This window comes from Aspergillus niger (assembly GCF_000002855.4).
Source record: "Aspergillus niger supercontig An03".
Lineage (NCBI taxonomy): Eukaryota > Fungi > Ascomycota > Eurotiomycetes > Eurotiales > Aspergillaceae > Aspergillus > Aspergillus niger.
The window spans coordinates 71,929-93,764 of NT_166520.1; the positions used below are offsets into that span (position 1 = coordinate 71,929).

The 21,836-nt window shown below is 51.3% G+C and overlaps 11 protein-coding genes and 1 non-coding gene across 12 annotated transcripts; 8 read left to right on the forward strand and 4 right to left on the reverse strand.

Moving 5' to 3' along the window:
* Positions 1–54: 54 nt before the first annotated feature.
* An03g00340 (uncharacterized protein) lies at positions 55–1,355 on the reverse strand (the record flags this gene model as incomplete). Its single annotated transcript, XM_059746851.1, has 6 exons — positions 55–82; positions 253–424; positions 500–827; positions 880–996; positions 1,051–1,131; positions 1,191–1,355. The coding sequence occupies 6 exons, from the start codon at positions 1,353–1,355 to the stop codon at positions 55–57; spliced, it is 891 nt and encodes a 296-aa protein (XP_059600163.1).
* A 366-nt stretch (positions 1,356–1,721) lies between these two features.
* Positions 1,722–2,804, forward strand: An03g00350 (uncharacterized protein; the record flags this gene model as incomplete). Its single annotated transcript, XM_059746852.1, has 1 exon — positions 1,722–2,804. The coding sequence occupies one exon, from the start codon at positions 1,722–1,724 to the stop codon at positions 2,802–2,804; it is 1,083 nt and encodes a 360-aa protein (XP_059600164.1).
* Positions 2,805–2,885: 81 nt separating this feature from the next.
* Positions 2,886–4,052, reverse strand: An03g00360 (uncharacterized protein; the record flags this gene model as incomplete). The annotated part of the gene is made up of 1 exon (XM_001389906.1): positions 2,886–4,052. The coding sequence occupies one exon, from the start codon at positions 4,050–4,052 to the stop codon at positions 2,886–2,888; it is 1,167 nt and encodes a 388-aa protein (XP_001389943.1).
* Positions 4,053–4,470: 418 nt separating this feature from the next.
* An03g00370 (uncharacterized protein) lies at positions 4,471–5,936 on the forward strand (the record flags this gene model as incomplete). Its single annotated transcript, XM_001389907.1, has 2 exons — positions 4,471–4,772; positions 4,871–5,936. The coding sequence occupies 2 exons, from the start codon at positions 4,471–4,473 to the stop codon at positions 5,934–5,936; spliced, it is 1,368 nt and encodes a 455-aa protein (XP_001389944.1).
* A 645-nt stretch (positions 5,937–6,581) lies between these two features.
* On the forward strand, positions 6,582–7,533 carry An03g00380 (uncharacterized protein; the record flags this gene model as incomplete). Its single annotated transcript, XM_001389909.3, has 2 exons — positions 6,582–7,082; positions 7,141–7,533. 2 exons carry the CDS (start codon positions 6,582–6,584, stop codon positions 7,531–7,533), a joined length of 894 nt encoding a protein of 297 aa, XP_001389946.3.
* A 1,181-nt stretch (positions 7,534–8,714) lies between these two features.
* An03g00390 (uncharacterized protein) lies at positions 8,715–9,602 on the forward strand (the record flags this gene model as incomplete). Its single annotated transcript, XM_059746853.1, has 1 exon — positions 8,715–9,602. One exon carries the CDS (start codon positions 8,715–8,717, stop codon positions 9,600–9,602), a length of 888 nt encoding a protein of 295 aa, XP_059600165.1.
* Positions 9,603–10,855: 1,253 nt separating this feature from the next.
* On the reverse strand, positions 10,856–11,863 carry An03g00400 (uncharacterized protein; the record flags this gene model as incomplete). Its single annotated transcript, XM_001389910.1, has 1 exon — positions 10,856–11,863. The coding sequence occupies one exon, from the start codon at positions 11,861–11,863 to the stop codon at positions 10,856–10,858; it is 1,008 nt and encodes a 335-aa protein (XP_001389947.1).
* Positions 11,864–13,059: 1,196 nt separating this feature from the next.
* Positions 13,060–14,910, forward strand: An03g00410 (uncharacterized protein; the record flags this gene model as incomplete). Its single annotated transcript, XM_001389911.3, has 5 exons — positions 13,060–13,150; positions 13,234–14,141; positions 14,194–14,320; positions 14,375–14,494; positions 14,546–14,910. 5 exons carry the CDS (start codon positions 13,060–13,062, stop codon positions 14,908–14,910), a joined length of 1,611 nt encoding a protein of 536 aa, XP_001389948.3.
* A 194-nt stretch (positions 14,911–15,104) lies between these two features.
* Positions 15,105–16,477, reverse strand: An03g00420 (uncharacterized protein; the record flags this gene model as incomplete). Its single annotated transcript, XM_001389912.1, has 6 exons — positions 15,105–15,472; positions 15,539–15,606; positions 15,660–15,802; positions 15,854–16,078; positions 16,137–16,241; positions 16,298–16,477. The coding sequence occupies 6 exons, from the start codon at positions 16,475–16,477 to the stop codon at positions 15,105–15,107; spliced, it is 1,089 nt and encodes a 362-aa protein (XP_001389949.1).
* Positions 16,478–17,472: 995 nt separating this feature from the next.
* An03g00430 (uncharacterized protein) lies at positions 17,473–19,323 on the forward strand (the record flags this gene model as incomplete). Its single annotated transcript, XM_059746854.1, has 5 exons — positions 17,473–17,617; positions 17,681–17,841; positions 17,872–17,986; positions 18,168–18,485; positions 18,539–19,323. 5 exons carry the CDS (start codon positions 17,473–17,475, stop codon positions 19,321–19,323), a joined length of 1,524 nt encoding a protein of 507 aa, XP_059600166.1.
* Positions 19,324–19,689: 366 nt separating this feature from the next.
* tRNA-Asp (GTC) lies at positions 19,690–19,779 on the forward strand. Its single transcript has one exon. It is a non-coding gene; the product is annotated as a tRNA-Asp (tRNA).
* A 981-nt stretch (positions 19,780–20,760) lies between these two features.
* An03g00450 (uncharacterized protein) lies at positions 20,761–21,513 on the forward strand (the record flags this gene model as incomplete). Its single annotated transcript, XM_001389914.1, has 1 exon — positions 20,761–21,513. The coding sequence occupies one exon, from the start codon at positions 20,761–20,763 to the stop codon at positions 21,511–21,513; it is 753 nt and encodes a 250-aa protein (XP_001389951.1).
* Between the last annotated feature and the right edge of the window lie 323 nt (positions 21,514–21,836).

Consider the following 21,836-nt stretch of genomic DNA (forward strand, 5'->3'; position numbering starts at 1 on the left):
TTGAAGCAGGGCCGGACTTGGAAAAGAATATATATTAGACGCCACCCCATACATTCATAGGACTGACTGTATACAGAAATAACTAAACACCAACAGTCAAGCATTGCCAACTGCATTTATATCAACCAAGGACTACACCAGTACCATAACTTTGCCATTATCAACGTCCACGCAAGTTTTCTGTTCACAGAATCAGACACTTTCCATTAGTACTCGGACAGTCGTTGTGCCCATCCCCTGGTGCATTCTTACAAGATAGAATCCTGTCCCTCCTCAAACCTCACCACATTCTTTAAAGTCCCCAGTCCCGAGATCTCTACCTCGATGTGATCTCCATCTTTCAACAGCTGTCGCGGCGTCTGGAAGACCCCAGCCCCGGCCGGGGTCCCTGTCATGACCACCGTGTAAGCAGGGATAGTCGTGCCTAGATCCATGTTAGCGGCTATGCGAAAAGGCTTGGAGCACACAATATAGTAAGAAGGCTTTTACATGGACATACTCTGACTCATCCAGCTAAGTACCCTCTCCGGGGAGAAGATCATATCCTTCCCGATAACCGTATCCTGCTTAACCACCCCATTGATCCGGGTAACGAGAGTCGCCGATGTTCTGGTCTTCGCAAACACATCAGGGCTCACCAGGACCGGCCCAATGGGCGCAAACTTGTCAAACGCCTTGGCATAGAAGAACTGTCCGCCCGACTGCTCTGGGAGCTGGAAAAAGCGGCACGACAGGTCATTCCCGACTGTGTAGCCGAGGATGTACTGCGAGGCCTGCTCGGGTGTGACGTCGCGGCACTCGCGGGAGGTGACGAAGACGAGCTCGCCCTGTGTTCGTTAGTGATGGATACATGGGCGGATGGTGCAGTTGTGCGTGACTTGCCTCCCAGTCTGGTAGATGCGAGGCGCAGAAACGGCTGATGGGGATGGTTTCGTCGGGAGATGCAAGGGCGGCGGGTGGCTTGGTCCAGACGGGGGGGTTGGCGGGGACGTTCAGCTGTCAACTATTAGGTATGATACCTTGTGACAATTGATTCAGTGAAAGGCGTACATTTGCTTCCTTTGCGTGGCTCCTGTAGTTCAAGCCGACACAGTAGATGGAGTTGTTTGTTGGCGGCAGAGGGGGGAGGAGCTACACCGGGTCCGTCAACAGAGCAATCCAACTTCAGTGGTATCAAAGCAACAACCGACCTTCGAAATCGTTACAGCGGACGAGTTCTGGCCTTGCACCAGTTCCTCGTACGTTGGGTATGCGATGACCGATGACCCGATGACTGGGCTGGTCGAGGAGCAGTTGGCGAAGAACTCGTCGCCATTGTCTGTCTGGAAATGACAGAGATATCCGAAAGAGCTCATCTCTGTCGCTGCAAACGAAATCATTAGTATGGTAGTAATTTAAGGGGGCAAGTGACGGCTGTTGACTTTTAAATTGGTTACTGTTGCTTGCACGTGTGGACGATCGTGGCTTGGGTGTTCCTCCGAGGAGTATCTTTCATCGCCACTCCGCGCTCCAATTATTCGGCTTGGAGGCTTTCTCGGCGCAGATTTTGGAGAGTTGCGTGAGATCACTTCTGTAACCCTAGGTCAGAAAGCCTCAGTCGTCACAGGTGCAGTGTCTTCCCAGTATAACAAAGGTATAAAAGACGCTTCTGCAAAGAATTTTCCTGTCGCCGTTCCACGGACTACTCTACTCTTAGATCCTCGCACAAGTTTAAGCGCAAAATGTCACTCTGGCTTATCGATCTGATTGCCCTCCTCCCCTCAAAATGGCAGAACTGGATCCTCCCACCATCCACCATCCCCGTTGTCCATAACTCTCCGCAGAAAGTCCAACTCAGCCGCATCGCACATGTCTACTTCGAGCATGCCAGCCTCGAAGCTTTCACCAAGTTCGCCCAAGACTTCGGCTTTGTCGAGGCCATGCGGAAGGGAAACACCATCTACTACCGTGGGTACGGAAGAGACCCGTACGTCTACGTAGCCTCCCAGAGCCCCACGCGCAGATCCCAATTCCTAGGTGCTGCCTTCGTCGCCAAGGACGAGGAGAATTTTAACAAAGCGGCAGCGATCCCCGGAGCGGTTCGCAAAACACTGGACGATGCACCAGGGGGCGGCAAGCGGATCACTTTTGCTCGACCAAACGGGACATTTTTTCATGTCGTGTACGGGCAGACGGAGCGAGAGGTTGATGTTGAAGGAACAACGCCGCCAACAGCGACACACGACTCGCAGGGGCCCTTCAACACACCTTTTGATAAACCACGCAAAGGGCAGTTCCAGCGGTACCACGATGGTCCCGCCCTAGTGCACAAGCTCGGACACTACGGCTACGTGTGCAAGGAGTTCGAAACAGAGCTTGAGTTCTACACTTCCAACTTCAATTTCGTGCACTCGGATATCCTGTATCTGCCGCAGTTCCCGCAGATGGAGGTCATGAGCTTTATGCACCTCGATCTGGGCGAGGAGTATACAGACCACCACACATTCTTTCTGCAGCGGGCGTCACCAACTGTGGGGAGCACCTATGTACATCATACCTCGTTTGAGGTGGCAGACTTCGATACACAGCTGATGGGGCACCATTACCTGGCGAAGAAGGGTTGGAAGAGTGTTTGGGGGGTGGGAAGGCACATTCTGGGAAGTCAGATCTTCGACTATTGGTATGATAGTTCGAAGTTCAAGATCGAACATTATACTGATGGGGATGTGGTGAACTGTCACAACCCCACGCGCAGAGAGCCGGTTGGGCCGCTGTCTGTTTGGGGGCCTGAATTGCCGGGTGACTTTGGGGATAACAAGGCTTAAGTAGTTTGGTCCGTTGCAGATGTGATTGGAATAGTATTAGGATGGAAATATACTAGCACAAGTGGAGATATTCTACAGACATTACATCTGACCGCGCAAAAACTTGGGCGCCTCGTAGGTCAGAAAGTCCTTCCCCTTGAACCACCAAACGAGACATCCGAAGAGAGTCCATCTCCCAATGTGTCCTGTCCCAGTCGACTGGCCAACCGGCACAACCATCATCCTTTTCTGCGCTTTTGCCGAATACGTCATAAGTGGAGACCTTCTCTCGATAGCCGCGGCGATATTCGAAGCAACTGTTTGTCCCTGGAGAGAGACCCTCGAAAGCAGTCGATAGGGAAGGCAGGTGATGTCTCCAACAGCATACGTGTCGTTGCGGCTTGCACCATCTTGCACGACCCTAAGCTGATTATCAACATTGACCCAGCCCTGCTCATTCAGACAGTTCTTTGGGATAAAGTCGTTATTCGGCACGGTGCCCGTCGTAGCGATATACGCATCGACAATATACGTTTGCCCACTCGACAGCTTGACCTTCCAAGTCTGTGTGCTGGCTTCGTATGTGGCATCCTCAACCGAGGTGTTCCTTAAGACAACGACATTCTTTCGCTCGAGAAGCGACAACGCGGTTCGTTGGACTGTCTCCGTCGCCCGCTCCAGCAACACACTTGTCTTCGACACCAGCGTGACCTGCTGCGGTCCACGAGCTTCGGCCAGCTCCCCAGCAATTTCGACACCCAGGGGCCCTGCGCCACCAACCAGAATTGTCTTAGCGGTTGATAGCTTTATCTGCGCCTCCTGTATAGCCTTCCTCGTGTCTTCGAAGTCAGTGGCCTTGAACGGCAGCTTCACACCTGCCGTTCCAAGCGTGGCGGGCGTTGAACTTCCAGACGCGATAACGAGGTAGTCAAAGCCAAAGGAGGAAATCATCGTCGCAGATGTAGTTGTAGACAGTGCGACTTTAACGGACTTGGTCGAATAGTCGATCTTAGTCACTAGCCCCTTTACGGAAATGAACGAGCCCTCAGGATATTCGCGGAAGGCATCGGGAATGGAGTAGAGGTATTTGCTTGGTGGAAGACTCTCGGGCTTGACGAGGAATCGGGGGGCAGCGATGTTGGAGTAGTACTCATCCGAGGGGTTGATGAGGGTTATGGCAGCTCGGGGTGTCTGTCGAAGTAGTTTATGGCTTACGGCGAGGCCTGCGTGCGAACCGCCGATGACGATCACCGAGACGGGCTTCGACATGGTAAAGTGTGCGGGAAGTTGTTGGTGAGTAAGGATGCAAAGGATATTTTGTCTGTCTCATCGCGTCGAGTGGGCAGCTTAATACTTTCGAGTGGATGGTCGGATGGTCTTGTTTAGTCTGGCCTAGTCTTGCGGGAAGCTGAGACTAATCTCGGGATAACTTCTTCGGAGGATCTTCACAGGAGATCATCCCATTGGCTGCAATTTGCGCCCTGACACTCGGTGACGAGGAAGCAGACAAGCTAATGAGAATACGAAGATAATATTAGAACCCTTATCTCACCCAATTATTGCGGCCTGTGGGCCTCGGCGCAGTCAGACCCATTGTACGACTCCACGTCGCAAACATGAAAAGTATTTAAGTTGTATGTCCTCTACTTAGCACTCAGAGAGCAGATTCTCAGTGATTGAAAGCATAATGAGCAGCACAAATACTCCATTTAAAGCCATTATAGTAGGTGGAGGGCCTGTCGGCCTTGCAGCCGCGCATTCCCTCCACCTGGCCGGTATCGACTTTCTCATTCTGGAGCGCCGGCCCGCCATCATCGAAGACAAAGGGGCAAGCCTTATCGTCCACCCTCATACCTTGCGAGTCTTCGATCAGTTTGGTATCTTAGATGACGTGCTCCCGCATGGCACGGAATTGAACCATCATCTGTCCTTCACTGCCGACGGACACGTCTTCGCCGAGAGCAATCGGTACAACCTTGTCCGTGAAAAGTGAGATTTCTGTCTTTGCCAACATACACTCTTATATCTCATGGGTGTCTCCCCCTTTTTTCCCTTCGAAGAAAGCCGCTGATATATCGTTCATTTAGTCACGGCCACGGCCCCGTCGCCTTCCACCGCGCCGAGCTGATCAAAACCATGTACAACGGCCTCCCAGATCAAGCCAAGCAAAAGATCCTCACAAACAAAAGTCTAGCCGACATCACAACAACTTCAGACTCTGTCACCGCCACCTGTGCTGACGGAAGCACCTACCATGGCTCCATACTTATTGGTGCGGACGGTGTCAACAGCAAATCCCGGCACCTCATTCGCTCCCTTGCGCTACAAGAAGACCCCACGCGCTCCTGGGACGCCGAGAACCCCTACACGGCCACATACCAACTGTTGTTCGGGTCCTTCCCGTCCCCTGCGCCAGCTGAGGCAGGGCAGGGGTACGATATCCAGTCGAAGAATAAGGCGATAATGTATTTCAATGGTCCGGAGCGCGGTTGGTTCTTCCTGTACAAGCGACTGCCCGCGCCGATGAGTTCGCGGACCATCTATACACAGCAGGACGTGGAGGATGTAGCGAGCGAGTTTGCAGAGTTTCCACTCACGCGGACGGTGAAAGTTAAGGATGTGTGGCCGCGGATGCTGGGTGCTGGACTAACGAATCTGGATGAAGGGATCGTGAAACACTGGAGTTTCAGACGAGTTGTGCTGGTTGGTGACGCGTGTCACAAGATGACGACACATCTGGGACTGGGGTTTAATAATGGTATCCAAGATGTGGTTGTGCTGTCAAATCGTCTGCGAAAGGTTGTGAGGGCAGCGGCGGCGTCTGGCAGTGGAGGTCCCAGTGCACAGGAGCTCAAGGGCCTCTTTGAGGAATACCAGAATATGCGTATGAGCTCTGTGTGCTCGCTTGAAGGGGATGTGGTGAAGTCTGGACTGGAAACAAGGATGCACGCATGGCACAATGTTTGGTATTATCTGCTGTCTCGGTGGCTGAGTGTATTGAAGGTACTGGAGGCTTTATTCATAACGTATGTGATGGCGCCGGAGTTTCGCAAAGCGCAGGTGCTGGATTATGTGCCCAGAGAGGAGCGGATGAAAGGGAAGATTAGTTGGATTTATCCTATGAAGTCTACTGCGGCAAAGGAGGATTACTAGGAGATGGCTTGTTGGAATCGACTTTCATACTCGCATTTACTAGCGTAATATTCCAACAACCAAGGCTAACCTGCCCGAACTCCCTTTCCAGTTACTACCCGAGCAATATGCTAAGGTGTTCCCCCAGCTTGAGTGATGCAGAGGTAAAAGACTTCACATATACGCAATCGCGATTGGCAAGCACCGATGTGACCTGTGCTTTCAATTTGAATACCAACCCATTTCTGTATTCCCTATCTCACTAGGCCGGTTGCAATATGCCGGGTATGCCCCGATTGGAATGAGATTCAAGGAATCTCGCGCAAGCAGTGACGCCTAGAGCCATCGTGATCGAAATAATTTGCCAGTCTACTTTAGCACATGTACCCAAAATCTAGTGGATGATAAAGCCCCAGATGTGTACTTCAAAGGGACTACGGAGTCCGTTTTTGCCTCGGGATGACATCGGGTTGGTCTATTTCAGTCCGTCGGGTGGAAGTGCACATGAATAGCCCCCCGTTCCAGCCTGTCTAAAGCAATATAACCCGTACACTTGTTGCTAATCGAGAGCCAAGCTGATACATTTATACCTCGAGTCCATGCTCAATAAATTGCCAAATCGTCAGCAAGCAACACCAGGGCCCCTTCCACAACACCAACTGCGCCATGGCGAACCGCGAAACGTTTGCGCTCATCACCGGGTGTAGCAGTGGCATTGGCAAAGAACTTGCAGTGGCCTTTGCGAACAGAGGAGTCACCGTACTGGGCACAGCACGCCGCACGCAGTCACTCGACGAACTCACGAGCAAATACAGCAACATCAAAGCTCTAGCGCTTGACTTGAGTGACCCAGAAATCATTACAAAGCTAAAGGATAGTGTCTTGGATTACACAGACGGATACTTGGACTACCTGGTCAATAATGCGGGGACGCACTACGCCGGGACAGCGATGGACCTAGAGATGGATGAGGTGGTCGCTATCTTTCAAGTGAACGTGTTTGCCGTCATGCGCCTGTGCCAGATTTTCCTGCCTCTTCTCCGCCAGTCGCCACGAGGGCGTATTGTGCAGATTGAGAGTGTCACGTGGAATATCCCGGTTGTGTGGCAGGGCGCATACAATGCTTCTAAGGCGGCGCTCAGCCAATATTCACGGACACTTCGTCTGGTGAGCACACGTTCCGTTGTGGATTACTTGGAAGCCATCATGCTAAAATTTCATAGAGGTGAAACCATTGGGGGTCGAGGTGATCGAAATCGTCACGGGATTTGTGCAGAGCAACATCCTGCACCACGGCCTCCACGCGCCCGAGGACTCGGTGTATCTACCCATCAAAGGCATTATTGAAAACATCAAGTATCAGGGCAACGCGAATGGAATGCCGGCGCACGTGTATGCGGCGTCGATCACCGACAAGCTGCTGCGACGACAGGTCGATCCGGAAATCTGGGAGGGGAAGATGGCGCGTCTGCTGCGCTTGATTTTCATGTTGCCTTTGCGGCTGCTGGTAGGCCATCCGTCTGAAACTTACCTGGACAAACGACTGATTGTTCCTCAGAATCATCTCCTGTACCGCAGATTCAAGCTGGGCTCGTTGAGGGAATCAATTGGTCGGTGAACAGAGGTGTTTTATGATTGGTGAAAAAATGCTCCGCGGATAAACTTTGGCCCACTTCTGAATTGAACGATGGCGTGGGGATGCAAGAGGGTAAACTGCAGAATCTTCAATGATTGAATAATTGAACCTTTCCCCTGTTCCCACTTTCCCCGAGCTCGTCTTTCTTCCGCCGAGTAATAACTAGCTACTCAACCACACTCCCCGCATGGAGCATTCCGGAGCGTCCTCGCCTAGTATAGTATCTAGTCAAGATCCCAGCGCTATGTCGACAAGAGTGTGCGATAGGTGCATCCGGTAACCCGCCTCTCCCTCGGCCTTTCATGTGTCACTAAGCTTCTGCGCAGGAAGAAGATCAAGTGTACGTCGGCGCTTTCACTCGATCTGGAGGTATTAGTCGCTAAACACCCGTAGGCAATTTGGCCCGGCCAACTTGCTCTCGTTGCTCCGACCTGGGCAAGACCTGCACTTATTCGCTGGTGAAACGGAGGCCCGGTCCTCCTCGTGGCTCTCGCTACACCACCCGCCGACCCAGATCGCGCACTCCCTCTGGTAGCTCCACCTTCATATTATGATTTTGGGAAATATTTAGTTACTGAGTAAATGATGATCCTGACAAAGCAACCCCGGAACGCAGCGTCACACTACAAGAGTCTGACCCGGTGATTTCCCCGCCAGGTGAATCGGTTTCCAGTGAGCAAGTGGCGCAGGGAGCCCCTCTGCAACACCCAAGCACCACTAGCCCTTCATGTTCTCGTCACTTGCCTTTCTCCTCGCAGGACGAGGAGCACCTGTATGTCACCTTCCTTGCCAGACAGAGCCAAACTGACAAGTTTTGGTACCGCTGCAGAATTGAGTGTTTCTTTGACATCGCCCAAGATGCAAATCCTATCTACTCGAAGAAACGCTTTCTTCATCGATATAGAAGCTCACAATGCAGTCAAGACCTTATCACGGCAGTGGCTCTCATTGCCGCAAATCTCACCCAGTTCTCCGTGGGTGATGGTGGTCCAAACTTAGATGCAGAGCTTGACTCACTCCTCAGCTCAAGCCTGCTCGAAGATGACCTAGTCGGGGATACCCCATCCCTCGACCAGTTTCGCAAAGCCTACATACTGGCCCTCTATGAGTTCCATCAGTTCCCAGGCCATCACTCCTGGCTGCGTATTGGACGGGTCACACGCATGGCCTATCGAATTGGCCTAGACCGACTCGAGCACATCCGCGTGCTCTACGCCGACTGGAGCACGGTCAGCGACGAAGATATCCAGGAGTGGCGGGCTCTCTGGTGGCGCATCTACCGCCTCGACACCTACGCCAATCTTGCCTCTGGCACACCGTATCTCATCGACGACACCTTAATCGACACCTCTTTCAATCTCAGCCAAACAGCAAACCCTTCTCATGCAATCTTCCTTCCTCCTAACTCAGCTGGTCTCGCCGAGCTCCTCCCCGCCATTACCTCAGACCCTGAAACCCTCCTAGACAATATCCACAACATCACCATCGCATCCATGCGCCAAGCCGGTCTTATGATCCGCATCCACATGCTCCGCTGGCAAGCCGGGATGCTATCACAGATCACTGCCGTCGATCGCCAACTAACAACCCTGCGCCTCGCCCTACCACCCGGCTGGCTCAACCCGCACCGCAACGCCTTCATCAACGAGAGCCCGCTCGCCCACCACGCGCGGCTCATAACAGTCTACCACCTTCGCATGGCGCAGCTGCTCCTCTCCGTTGCAGAGTGCAGCGCCCGGCGCGCAGACGACTGGCTCTCAGCCTGGCAGCGCGTCCTGGAGACATGTCAGGATATCGCTGGGTTGGCGAGTCAGTGGGACAGCGCATATTGCATGACGGTCGACCCGGCCATCACGTTTACCATCTTCACAACACTCATATTTCTTGATCTTCAAAGGAAGTGCGAGCTAGTGGCAACCGATGATCTCCATTCGAGCATTGACCATGACATCACCGTGCTGCATCTGCAGCTTAAACACTTCGGGACCATATGGACGCAGGCGAGGCTGCTTACTTGTAAGGTTCCCACCTCCTTCAGGCATGTATGGTAGTACCATGGGCTAACACTAGGGCGGCGTATAGTGTCATTCGAAAGCTTCAGTGAATCAGTCACCGGACCGCTAGCACACAATCATATTGCGTTGATTCTTTCGCGCTTTGAGTCCCCGCTTCATCCGCGGTGGCTGCAGTTTCTTGCATCGGCTCGGCCTGCTCTTGAGGCTTGTCACTGATGTTCTGATAAGCATACAATCGTTCCAGCTACGTTGTTAAACCCGTTCTTAGCGGCCTACATTGACAGTAGGCGGAATGAAGCGCGAGTAATCTGTGAGTCTTTTGTAGATTCCACTTCTTAGTGCTGTGGTATTTGCAAGACAAACCATTTAAGCATATGGCTTACAAAACATGTATGAGATTATGCGTGATACACCAAACGATTATAACTGCTACTCTTCACCTCGACTTTACACCTGAGAGCGATGATCTCTATCAAGAGACCTTTCTGCTACCCACCAACCTTTAGGGAACCACATGCCAGCTCTAACTTCTGACTAAAACAATGGAAGCTAAATCTATACCTAAGGATAATAATGCCAGAAACTCTGGCCACAGTAGCTAGCAAGCCAAGGTGTGCGTTAGTAATGGTACGGCCTCTTAAGTACTTCTGAAAGTTCCGCCGGTAGACCCTCCGGGCTGTGCCGATCTTGAGCTTGGCGCCGGCCGCCGGGAGTCCACATTTATCTCGGCGATATAAATAGCCATGCTATTGCTGAGTGAATAAAGTACTAAATAAGTCTAAAGCAAGACATCGGTGTATAAATAAAAGAGGTGGGTTCAGAGGAATGTAAGGTGGAAATAAACGGCATAGCTCGCGACATAGCAGAATATAGTCCGGAGCCATCTGCAGATACCTAAAGTTGTACTTCTTCTTGTGACATTCGAGTCATCCAAACTGGTCCTTAGCAAACATTATATTTGTTTGTACTGGCTTGCTTGGCAAAATCATTGTTATACAATTCTTACAAAGTACTTCTACTGAAAGTGCTCTAGTGACAGCCCCTATCTTCCCCACTTGAATGATTCTTAGGACTACTTTGTCAGTGCTTTGTTTCTACTGCAGAAATTCTACTTTGAAGGGTTTCATTATGGCGGAGATCAGGGGATCAAAGATCCCATTTTCAATTCATTAAGTGCAATTATGACAAGGCAACATCAAATTCAGAACAGAAACAATAACAGAACAATCAACGCCTATCCCATATCACCCCTTCATTGTCAAATTATTATCCTTTCGAAAATAGTGACTTCACTGTACATCCACGCGGGTCACCATCACAACATCCGTCTCCACCTTCGGCAACTTGATGCTCAACACCCCGTTCTCCATCTCCGCCGTGATGCCCTCAACATGAATTTCCACGGGCTGGAACACACTTCCCAGTCGCACCTGGCGGTCAAAAGTCCCCACGCAACGCTCATCCAATGCCAACGTCTTCAGCAATTCCTCATCGCCAGGACGCTCAATCGTCCCGCTGACATTCAACTCGAACTTCTTCGGATCCCACTTCACTTCCACCGCTTCCTTCTTCGCTCCAGGCAGCGAAACATGCACGATAAAGGCCTCCGTGGTGTCGAACACATCCACCTCGGGGTGGAAAAAGTCGCCGCGCTTGTGGTGCTTGCGGTGGTGATGATGGTGGCCGAACTCCTTGAATCCAAAAGGGCCAAAGCCACGGTGCGGTCCGCCCCGACCACCGTGTTTGAAGCCACCGCGCATGTGTCGACCCCCGTAAGGCCCGAACCGACCATGCGGTCCATGGCCGAATCCGCCATGTGGTCCAAATCCACCGTGAGGTCCTTGAAAGTCAGCTCCCCAAGCGCCAAATGCTCCAGGATGAGGGGGGTGGTCGAATTTCCCCCATGGACCGCGCCCATGGCGACCGGGCCCATGACGGCCCTTTCCACCCTTGGCGTGGAAGCCGCCGTGCCGACCGTGACGCTTGCATTTCTTGGATTCATCACGGTCTTCCTCATCGGAAGAAGAAGAGGAGGATTCATCATCTTCGGCGGTCTCGGTCTGGGTAGGCTCTTCGTCTTCAGTCACAGGCTCTCCGCGGCGGTGGCGGCGGTGGTGAGGGCCATGGCGGCCGCGATGGGGCAGATCGAAGTCTCCAGCACCGGCAAAGTGTTCGCCATGGGGCATGTGGTTGTGGTTGAGACCAGCGAAAAAGGGGTGAGCAAAGCTTGGTTCTTCCATGCTGGCGACGACTTCCCAGTAGGGAGGGAGTTGATTGAGATCGCGAATGTTGGCCATAATTGGATTTTGTGATACTTTTTGTGTCTTGGGTTGGTATGATAATATTCCGGTTTCAGCTAATGCTTGAGTGTCGGATTGTGTGTTGTAAAAAGAAGAAGAGGGAATTGATGAGAGAGTATAGAATGAGGGATTGGATTGACTGTAGTGATGAAGGGAACATTGTCAAGGTGAGCTGTCCCCTTTATATAGATCCTATCCCAGGCATCCATGATAGCTCCTTTGCATGATCTACGCCACAGGCTGTGATCGTCGTCGTAATCCCTTCCTCTGAATTGGTCTTGCCACCGTTCGGAGATTAGCATATACCGACTCGGATGTCCTATTGTCCTTCGGGCTTTTCCCAACACGTCACTGTCACTAACCCGATGGGGTAGGATATGATGAGTCACTGTCGGGATAGCGGAGCTAGCTACCAGGTTAGGCAGCCAAAGCCTTAACTCCGACGGTGAATTGCTGCGCCACAGCCACAGCCACCGCCTTATCCCCGCAATCCGAGCCTCGCTCTCCCTGTCGGTGGCGCTTCATGTGCAAAGGACCGCAGCTCATTGATGGGTCTGTTAAGTCTGGCCTGCCGTTTTGCCCCATGAGTCATGAGCTAGGCATGAATTAAACATTACGCCAAGCATCTGACGCTGCAGTACTCAGTTCTTTTCGGGAGGTTCCTCTCCGACTGGTCGTCGGACTAAGCTACACCCCGACCCTGCCATGGGGCTTTCAGCCTTATCGGTGGTTCTGTTCGGGCTGGTTACGTCCGAACAGCCGGTCAATCACAAGCCATAGAAGAGCGACCCATTAAAACCTATCAATAGAATAACCCAGGCCGATAGAAACCAGATGGTTGCGCTTCGATCGTTGTTCATGGACGCTATCAACAACAGGAAGATGCGCTAGCCACACGGCGATTCATGAAGACGGTCCTGGAAGCGGGAACTCTTTTCCTAACGTCTCCTAGCATGATTCCTTGTCAGGTAATTGAATGAGTTTAGATGCTGAGCATGAGCGGGCAGTATCAATTATGGCAAAGTTAGAACATTATAGCGCACCAAACGGACTACATCGCGTTCCTGGGCATAGAATGTGTGGTAGGGCTGGCAATCTCTATCCTGCTCTGTGCCTAAGTGCTTCCATCAGGGGAGATGAGAGCATAACCAAGGGTTCCGCTGTCATTGAGGCGTGTTGATACGTTATCTACCATGGCGTGCTGGCGTGCTAGTAAGCACTTAGCCCAAAGCGGATGTGCCGAAGATACCCAGAGAGATGAACAACCCAAGGGAGCTGCTGCCTGTGAGCGGAAACCCATTTATCAAGCACCTAGGCTCAGGAAATGTGGTGGTCTTGGTTTGACTGATCGCATTGTTGTCTCAAAGCCACCAGAACGCTTCACAGAAAGATGGATGAATGGAACGTCCTAAGCGCAACGGCAACTCAACTTGGCCAGCTGCTGCGAGGAGGCCACACAAATAGTGTGGATATCGTCAAGGCCTACCTCGCTCAAATCGACCGGCACAACAAAGCTGGCCTGAAGCTACATGCAATCATCTCCGTCAATGCTGAGACTGCTCTTGCTCAAGCAGCGACCCGCGACAACGAAAGATCAGAGGGCAAAGTCCGCAGCCCACTTCATGGAATCCCGATCATCGTAAAAGATGCGATCATCACGTCCGAGTCCCTAGGTTTACCAACCACGGTCGGCGCTTTCGCTTTCAAAGATACCTATGGACTGAAGAACGCATCTATCATAGATATCCTCCTGGAGCATGGCATGATCATCCTTGCAAAAGCCAGTTTGACGGAATTTTGCGGTCTGAAGGCGACTTGTATAACCGCCGGCTGGTCGGCAATCAACGGACAAACTCAGTCCGCTTATATCGAGGGTGGTTTCCGATCGGACGATCTCTTCATCGGTCGCTCTGGGCCAGGAGGCTCCTCGTCGGGGTCCGCAGTTGGGGTTTCAGCCGGCTTTGCGCCGTTATCGCTGGGGACGGAAACTTCGGGCTCAGTCTGCATGCCGGCAAATCGGGCAGGGCTGTACTCCATCACTGCGAGTCGAGGGAGTGTCCCCATAGAAGGAATCTTTCGCTTGAGCAAAGACTTTGATAAGTTGGGTGCTATGGCCAAATGTCCCGAGGACCTCGGCCTGTTGATGCCGCTGCTCAATGGTTCGCATTTGGAGCCTGTGACGTGGAGCGACATTTCGGTCGGTTTTGTCGATCCGATTGTATGGGATGCATTTGGATTCCAAAAGAGCCAAGACAAAAATATAGAAAGTCAGATTGTAAGTTATCTTATCATTGATTTCCAGGCGGGCTACACCTGACGCTTTATAGCTCGAGCGATACGAATGGGCAAAGGCAGAAATTACTCGTCGGGGAGGCCGAGTTGTTTACCCCGTAGGTTTACCGACGATGGAGAGCCTTTCCTTTGAAGGCAAGAGTGTCAACTACTCCGTTGCATGTGCGCTCATCACTTCTTACGACATGTGATCGATAATAGCTGATGAAAGTATAGTTCATGAATTTCCAAGCCTATTGGAGGATTACTGCTCTCTCCTGGTAGATCCCGAAGTCACATCAGTCCCAGAATTGATCCAATTCAATGAACAGCATGCCTCTTCTGCCATGCCCCAGCGTAAGTAATTATCATGGCATCTAAAGAAGTCCAAATACTTATACCTCGTAGCACATACCGATCAAACTGATCTTAAGGAGACGCTCAAGTCAACCATGACTGAGGAGACAGCTACAGCAGCCAAGGCCTACGCTCAGCGCTTAGCTGGTCCCGACGGCATCGATGCCGCGCTACAAAGTAGTCGCATTAACCTGGTAATTGGACCGGGAGATTGTGCAATCTGCGCAGTGGCTGCTTTAGCAGGCTATCCAACCGCCATGGTCCCACTCGATCGCTTGGAAGGTCCTGGTGGGCTGGGCCAGCCCCAGGGGTTAATGCTGATTGCCAGCGCGGGGGGAGAAGCACAAATCCTGGCATTTATGCAGCTGTGGAAACAGATTGTGGGTGATTGGAAGATTCCCCCTCTGCTGTTCTGATGAAATTTATTGTGACCATTCCCGTCTTGATTGCCCGACTTTAATATGTGCTATGCGGGACTTTTGTATCTATTTAACATGTTGAGGGTCATAATAAGCCTATATGAAAAGCGACTTCATCGAAGAGCAAACCTTGCAAACCTTGCTGTCATCATGGTGTTATTTGTATCAGGCTCTGAAAAGGCCCATGGAAGCTATCGATTCTCCACCTCCACTGTAATGTCCACCGTCATTAACACTCCACCACCCTTGTCTCCTTCTGTCAAACGTTTTGTACTATCGCTCAAACTCGATCTTTTTAAGGTCGACTTCCTCTTGACAGTCACGACCGAGTCGATTGTCGCCAATTCCGCGGGCCTTTTCCCCTTACTTTCATGACTGCCGAGTGTAGAATTTTGTCCGTATGGATAAGTATGTTTGAGCTCCACCTCGTCGGGCAGTCGGGTGGTAATAAGACCGGAGTGTAAGCCGGCAAAGATATGGTACAGGGTTGGTAGGCAGACGATGGTGACGGTGGAGCAGGTCATGGCTTGTTGGCAGATCGTAGGGTTGGTGATGGTCCCTAAACCCAAGATATACTTAGTACGAGGAGGTGCGCAGGCCGAACAAGAGAGAAAAGAATACTAACATGTTATATCGGTTGAATGGAGGTATGATGGAAGGAGAGCGAGGTGTGCAATGGCCAGTGCTATCACACTGTACCCTTGATCAGTGACTGATGTTTTCTCGAGTGTGGACGGACGAAGTACATTATGCGTGCTGAGAAAGCGGCGAGGATCTTCACCCGTGTTGTGAGTGTCAGTTGGACGTTGCGCATCATGAAGAATGGTATGACCACAATGACAAGTTCTGTGATTATGTGTATTATGGATATGGGGTAGAGAATTGAACCCTGATAAAATATCAGACGTGAGCTTATATAATTGCCAGGTGCAATGTTTACCTGCCCAGCACAGCGAGAAGCGGTATAAAGCCAGGGATTAGGCATCTGGCATTGGAACGCAATACCGAAGATGGAGAATATGGTCCATGCCGCCACGACACCAACAGTGATGCGACAGGTTTGACGAATGCCGCGGTGGGGAGTCAATTTCCAGACGAGTAGCGTGGTGGATATTTCAGATAATGAAAGGACGACCACATGGAGGAGCTGCGCGGCGTAGAGGTACTACATCATGGAGTTTAGTTTGGTGACTGCTCGTTCGAAATTTTGTCGAAATACGGACCTTGCTGGCTGTCTGGATGTCTGTGTCGCTCAGTGTGTCAATATGTCGGCCTATCCCATTGTCAACTCCTTTCTGTATCACTACCACCTCGACAATAAGTAGCGCCTAATTACGATAGCTGGTTAGAAGGACTTTGTGCTGCTGGGCCGTTCATCACCCACCAGAGCTAGCCATACGGGTATATGGACAGCAGAGCGACGCTGTTTAAAGTAGAGCACCGAGCATAGCTTGGCTGACACAAAGATAATGGCGACAATTAAAAATGCAACGGACACAAGAGTGATGAGTGGCCCATGGTTGTCATCCGAGAGAGTCTCGAAGGGAGCATCGGTCTCAGCCATGACCACGATGGTGGAAGAACATAATCGAGTAATCACTCGGTAAGAGAGCAAGTCGGAGGATAGGGCGGGATATAGCGAAGTGGAAACCCGAGAAGAAAACATGTGTTTATTGGCACAGTAATCAAAGCATGCTTGGCTACAGGGATTCTAACCCCTGTCGCAATGGTTGAAGCGTAAACGAAGTGGGCGAGATATCATGTCGCCGGTTCTACCCTAGCCCCCTGGATCCAGGTACAATTCGTTGGTCACACCACTACCACTGTGTCTGAGATTGCGAGAAAGACTTCCCATTGAGAATTATGTTTTGACTGCCGTTGTTGACATGGTTAGCGCCTCTAAACCTTTCGGTTCTGGCCAAGGAAGCTGGGCTGCTATCCGATCCAGCGCTCGTGATTGTCCCGGTAAGATTGAAAATATTCCGCGAAATTGCTCCGCTGAAGCTAGCTAACTATTTCTATCGCAACCGATCGTGTCATTCTAGGCGCAATCTATGCTGTGGGGGATCAGTGGTGGATTCGACGGTGGTCCGAGCCCGGAGATGCTGCTAATGCACCCTAAATGCCTTCCGTGCCGTTAGTCCCATCGACCGTCGTCGAAGACCCATGTCACCCAATCTAAACGGCGGGGTCGAGCACCTTTAGTGCGATGGCCTTGTCCATTGTTTTCTGAGAAAGCTGTTTCGCTCAAACGACAGTTGCAGATGGTCGCATGCCGCGTCACCAGAATCGGCCAGGGTGTCTGCAAGGACGCAGCGCCATGTTTCCACTTTCAGACAATGTCCGGAGGGCTCCTGAGTCTGGGTTCCATGATATCCCTGCTTTTATTTGTGCCTGCCCCGAAGTCGGACAGTCAAAGTCCCGAAATATTCTTCCTGTCTTTCTGGTGCCGTCCATCTCCATCTAGAGACAGTCGCATTGCGAGCTGATTCCCCCTCAGCACAGCCACTTGATGCACTGTTTTCTGCGAATTGATACAATCGACACTTCCTGCTTAAAATGCTCGACGAGGAGGTTGAGATGAAAAGCGGCAGCGCCGTCCAATCCACAGTTGCTGATGGAAGCCCTCATGGTGCCGCAAGCAGCAGCATCGAATATCGTCAGCGACAAAAGCTAGACGTACATGATCCTCGTCTAAATCACTGTCCGCTGTTCGCATGCTAACTTGGTTCTCGGCAGCGATACTTGAATTTCTTTTCCTCACTAGCGTTTTCGGCGACTCTTCTTGCGTCGTGGGAATCAGCTGGAGGCAGCTTGCAGGCCGGTCTCTTTAACGGAGGTCCTGCTGCCATTGTATATGGCATCATTATGAGCGGAGTGGGGAATCTGGCAATTGCCACTTCACTGGCTGAACTGGCGTCAGTGTATGTAAGGCCCATTCACTATGACAATTCTTAGAAACTCACTGCTGATCAAACATCCATATTTGCCAGGCACCCGACAGCTGGGGCGCAGTATCACTGGAGCTATGTTCTGGCGCCACGCTACCGGCGCTTCATTAGTTTCTTCCAAGGTCAGACATAACAATCACATTTGCACCGCGGGTAGATGTGTATGCTAACTAGCAACGGGTATATACAGGCTGGGTTACCGTACGATGCTTCTCACCTTTATGTTTGCTACACTCGCTGAAAGATGACAGTTCTTTTCTTGGGCTGCACTGGTCTGCATCTCGCCCTATTTTATCGGCACAGAGATCGAAGGCATGGCTATCCTGGCCTATCCCGACTATGATGCAAAACGGTGGCAGGGAACCCTGCTCATGTGGGCAGTAGTCCTGATCCCGATCATCATCAACATCTTCGCCCGGCGCCTGCTCGCCATCATCGAAGTCGCAGCAGGCGTGATGCATGTTGTCTTCCTCCCCGTGATGATAGCGACCTTTGTCATTCTAGCCCCGCGCAATTCTAATGCTTTCGTCTGGGATACTTTCGTGAGTGGTCTCAGTGGCTGGGAAAACCCAGGCGTCGTGTACTCCGTGGGACTGTTAGGTGTCATCACCCCCCTGAGTGGTACTTATCCTTGGCCCTGACCATACTACCAACCAACTAATCAATCTTCTCAGGAGTCGACGGCATCATCCACATGTCGGAGGAAGTCAAGAACGCCAAAGTCGTTATTCCCCGGTCCATGATCTACGGTACCATCATTAACTCTGTCATGGCATTTGGCTATCTCATCGCCGTCCTCTACTGCATGGGCGACTACACCGCTGCCCTCACCAGTCCAACGGGATACCCCATCATTACCATCGCCTACCAAGCCACCGGATCCAAAGCAGCCACATATGTGCTGATGGCCATGGGTATGCTTCCGGGTTGGATAGCACTGTTTAATGGCCTTGCGTCTGTCACTCGACTTACGTGGGCCTTTGCACGCGACAACGGGCTTCCGTTCTCTGATTTCTTTGTGAAGGTTGATCCACGATTTAAAATTCCTATTCGGGCATTATTCCTCGTCACAACATTGGTTATCCTTCTCTCCTTTATTCAAATCGGGTCATCGGCCGCCTTCAACGCTATTCTCTCCCTGAGTACGTTGGGTTTGTATATTTCATACCTAATTCCATTGGTCCTTCTGGTGTGGAAAAGGTTTACCGCACCGAAGGATATTCCACAAGGCACATTCTCTCTGGGGAAGTGGGGATTACCCATCAACCTGGTAGCGATTCTGTTCGCTACTTACTTCTCCATCTTCTTACCCTTTCCCTCTGAGGTGCCGGTGACTGGGGAGACCATGAATTATGCCGGGCCGGTGTTGGGCTTCGTGATGCTGTTTGCTTGTGGAGATTGGCTGGTGCGAGGCCGCCATAAGTGGAATGGTCCGACTATGGCGTATTCACGGGAGTGATTGGCTTCTCCTAGGTTGAATTTGAGGGAGTCAAGATGGTCAGGAGTGGGGTCTATGGGAATTGCACGGTGAGTATTTTTTACATTACCATATAAACACCACGACTACTCCACCAGAAATATATATCCCTTGCACAACTTGAAATAAATTTCAGTATGACTTTTTCATAAAATAGCAATAGTAAAGATTCATCTAACTTAATGTGCAGAGAGTAAAAATATAAGCCGTGGAAATTACAAATTGGAGATAATTTGGCGTTGAGCACTCTCAACTTCGCCCACATTCAGTCACCTTCCCTAGCAGTTGTACTCTTTCCTGTAGACACTTTCTTCATAGTACAAGTTATTCGCTTAAACCTTTATCCAATCCTCGATGGTCTAACGGTCATGATTTCCGCTTGTCAATCCCTTTCGGGAACAGGCGCGGGAGACCTGGGTTCGACTCCCAGTCGGGGAGATTTCTTTTTTTCTGCCACTATGGTCGCTGGCAGAGAGAGGCATGGATATTTTTTCTTGTGAAGGAGCACAAAAGCCATCTCTTGCATGCTGGTTTACGTAGGTGTAGCTACACTGATGATCCGCCGGTTCATCATGCTATCTCCTTCAGATCATGACTGACTGGCTTCATCGCCCTGACCTCCAATAGGCCCGAGTGGTTGGGCTGATTGGAATCTGTCATTCACAGAAAACTTGGTGTTTAAATGTTCATGAAATTTCCCCCACATCATTGGTCTTCACATAAAGCCCCTCCGGTTGCATACACCCTTCTAAAGTGTCAGCCATCGACGTAAGATAGGTCTGTAGCTTGATTTGGTCGGAATGAGTTGCAGTTACCAGACACAGCTTGGGTAATAAGGAGAAACAACTTTGCAGGCAATTAGGAGAAAATGTGGCGCTTCGAACGTTAGTTTTCCAAATTCTCAAGAGGTTGCATCTCAGAGAGGGTCTACATCAACCACCCCCAAGCCTGAGCGGGGCGTAGCAATAGAATATGGGAAGCTGCAGCATCATTTCCACCCCGGCAGAGGTTCGGAGCCGGCGGCTGTATATCCCCGTGAGGCTACATTGTGTGTGGTCAGATTTGCAGTCGAACAGCCCAGGCTTGTCCGGGTATAAAGCTTGATCTCGGTGGGGACCAGAGCGGTCCTCGTGTTCGTGACCGGGTCACTGAGAGTTAAGCTTAAACAAGCATTCTGTTTGGAACAATTAAGCTTCGCTCGGCAGCGATGCGGAGAAGCTGGCTGGACCCCTCCTTTAACTCGTAATCAACATCGTATCCCAGCCCATTCCACACTTGGATCAGCCATGGTCGTCTGCTGGGGTTATGGTATATCTGAATGCCCCCCTTCCAGCCTGTCCACCCTGAACCCCACGAAACCTCTACAACGGTATAACCATCACCACAAGTAATCCTAGCCACCAAAACCAAGACATCAAAATGCCTTTCGGTACCTTCGAGCTCACTGGGGACCCCATTCCTCAATACGCACCACCCTATCCTACCGGCGACTGTGACTTCACCGGCTCCACCATCCTAGTCATAACCTACCGGACTACCGCAAAAAGCGTCGCCCCCTTCGTACCCAGCATGCTTGAACTCGATGACGAGCCTCTCATCACCGTCCGCCTTCTCCGACACAGCATGACCTCCTTCGGCCCATACAACGAGTACACCCACGGCGTGGACGTGCGCTATCGCGGGGAAAAATACGAGTACTTCCTCTCCCTCATTCTCGACAATGAGTCTCCCGTCCTAGCGGGCCGAGAGCAATACGGCTTCCCCAAGAAGTTCGGCACAGTGGAGTTCAACCCGTGTGAGCCGTGTGGGACCCGAGTGATGCGCGAATACGTCGAGCATCCTCCACACCAGAAGATCCTGCAGATGAACTACAGTCCCGTTCGGAAGCAGGCGGTCCCAGATGTGGGAATGACCGTCGAATCACGTTGTATGAATCTACGTGTGCTGCCCTCGCCGATTGCGGGACAGCCCCCGTCCGTGAGGGAGTTGATGCCTCTGGCGCTTAAAATTACGGCGAAGGAGATCTGGGATGGTGAGGGTGCTGTGTCGTTCCCGGAACCGTCTGCAGTGGACCCGATGCATCGGATTGAGATTGTGCGGTATGAAAGTGCACATTTCTTGCGGGAGGCACATCTGTGGCTCGGTCCGACTGGAGATGTTTATCCTGTTTAGGTGTTACATGCTGCTTTATGTGGGTAAGGGTAATCTGATCGACGTTGGGCGTGTCCAGGACCCTTGATTCAGGTAGGGACTAGTAATTGATTACTAGGAGGTATCGACTGGGCCGTGATTGATGTGTAATACTACTGTTCATGATTTTCAAATCGTGTATGGGAAAAAGTCTCTTCAGAATGCTACGAGATGCATGAATCAGTGCGTGGACTTTTGCTGATTTACTAAAGGCCTACAGTGTGGCGGCGCTCTAGATGTGGAATACGAAACTTGTAAGTTAACGCAAAGTAATTCTTTCTATTAATACTAATCATTGGGAAATT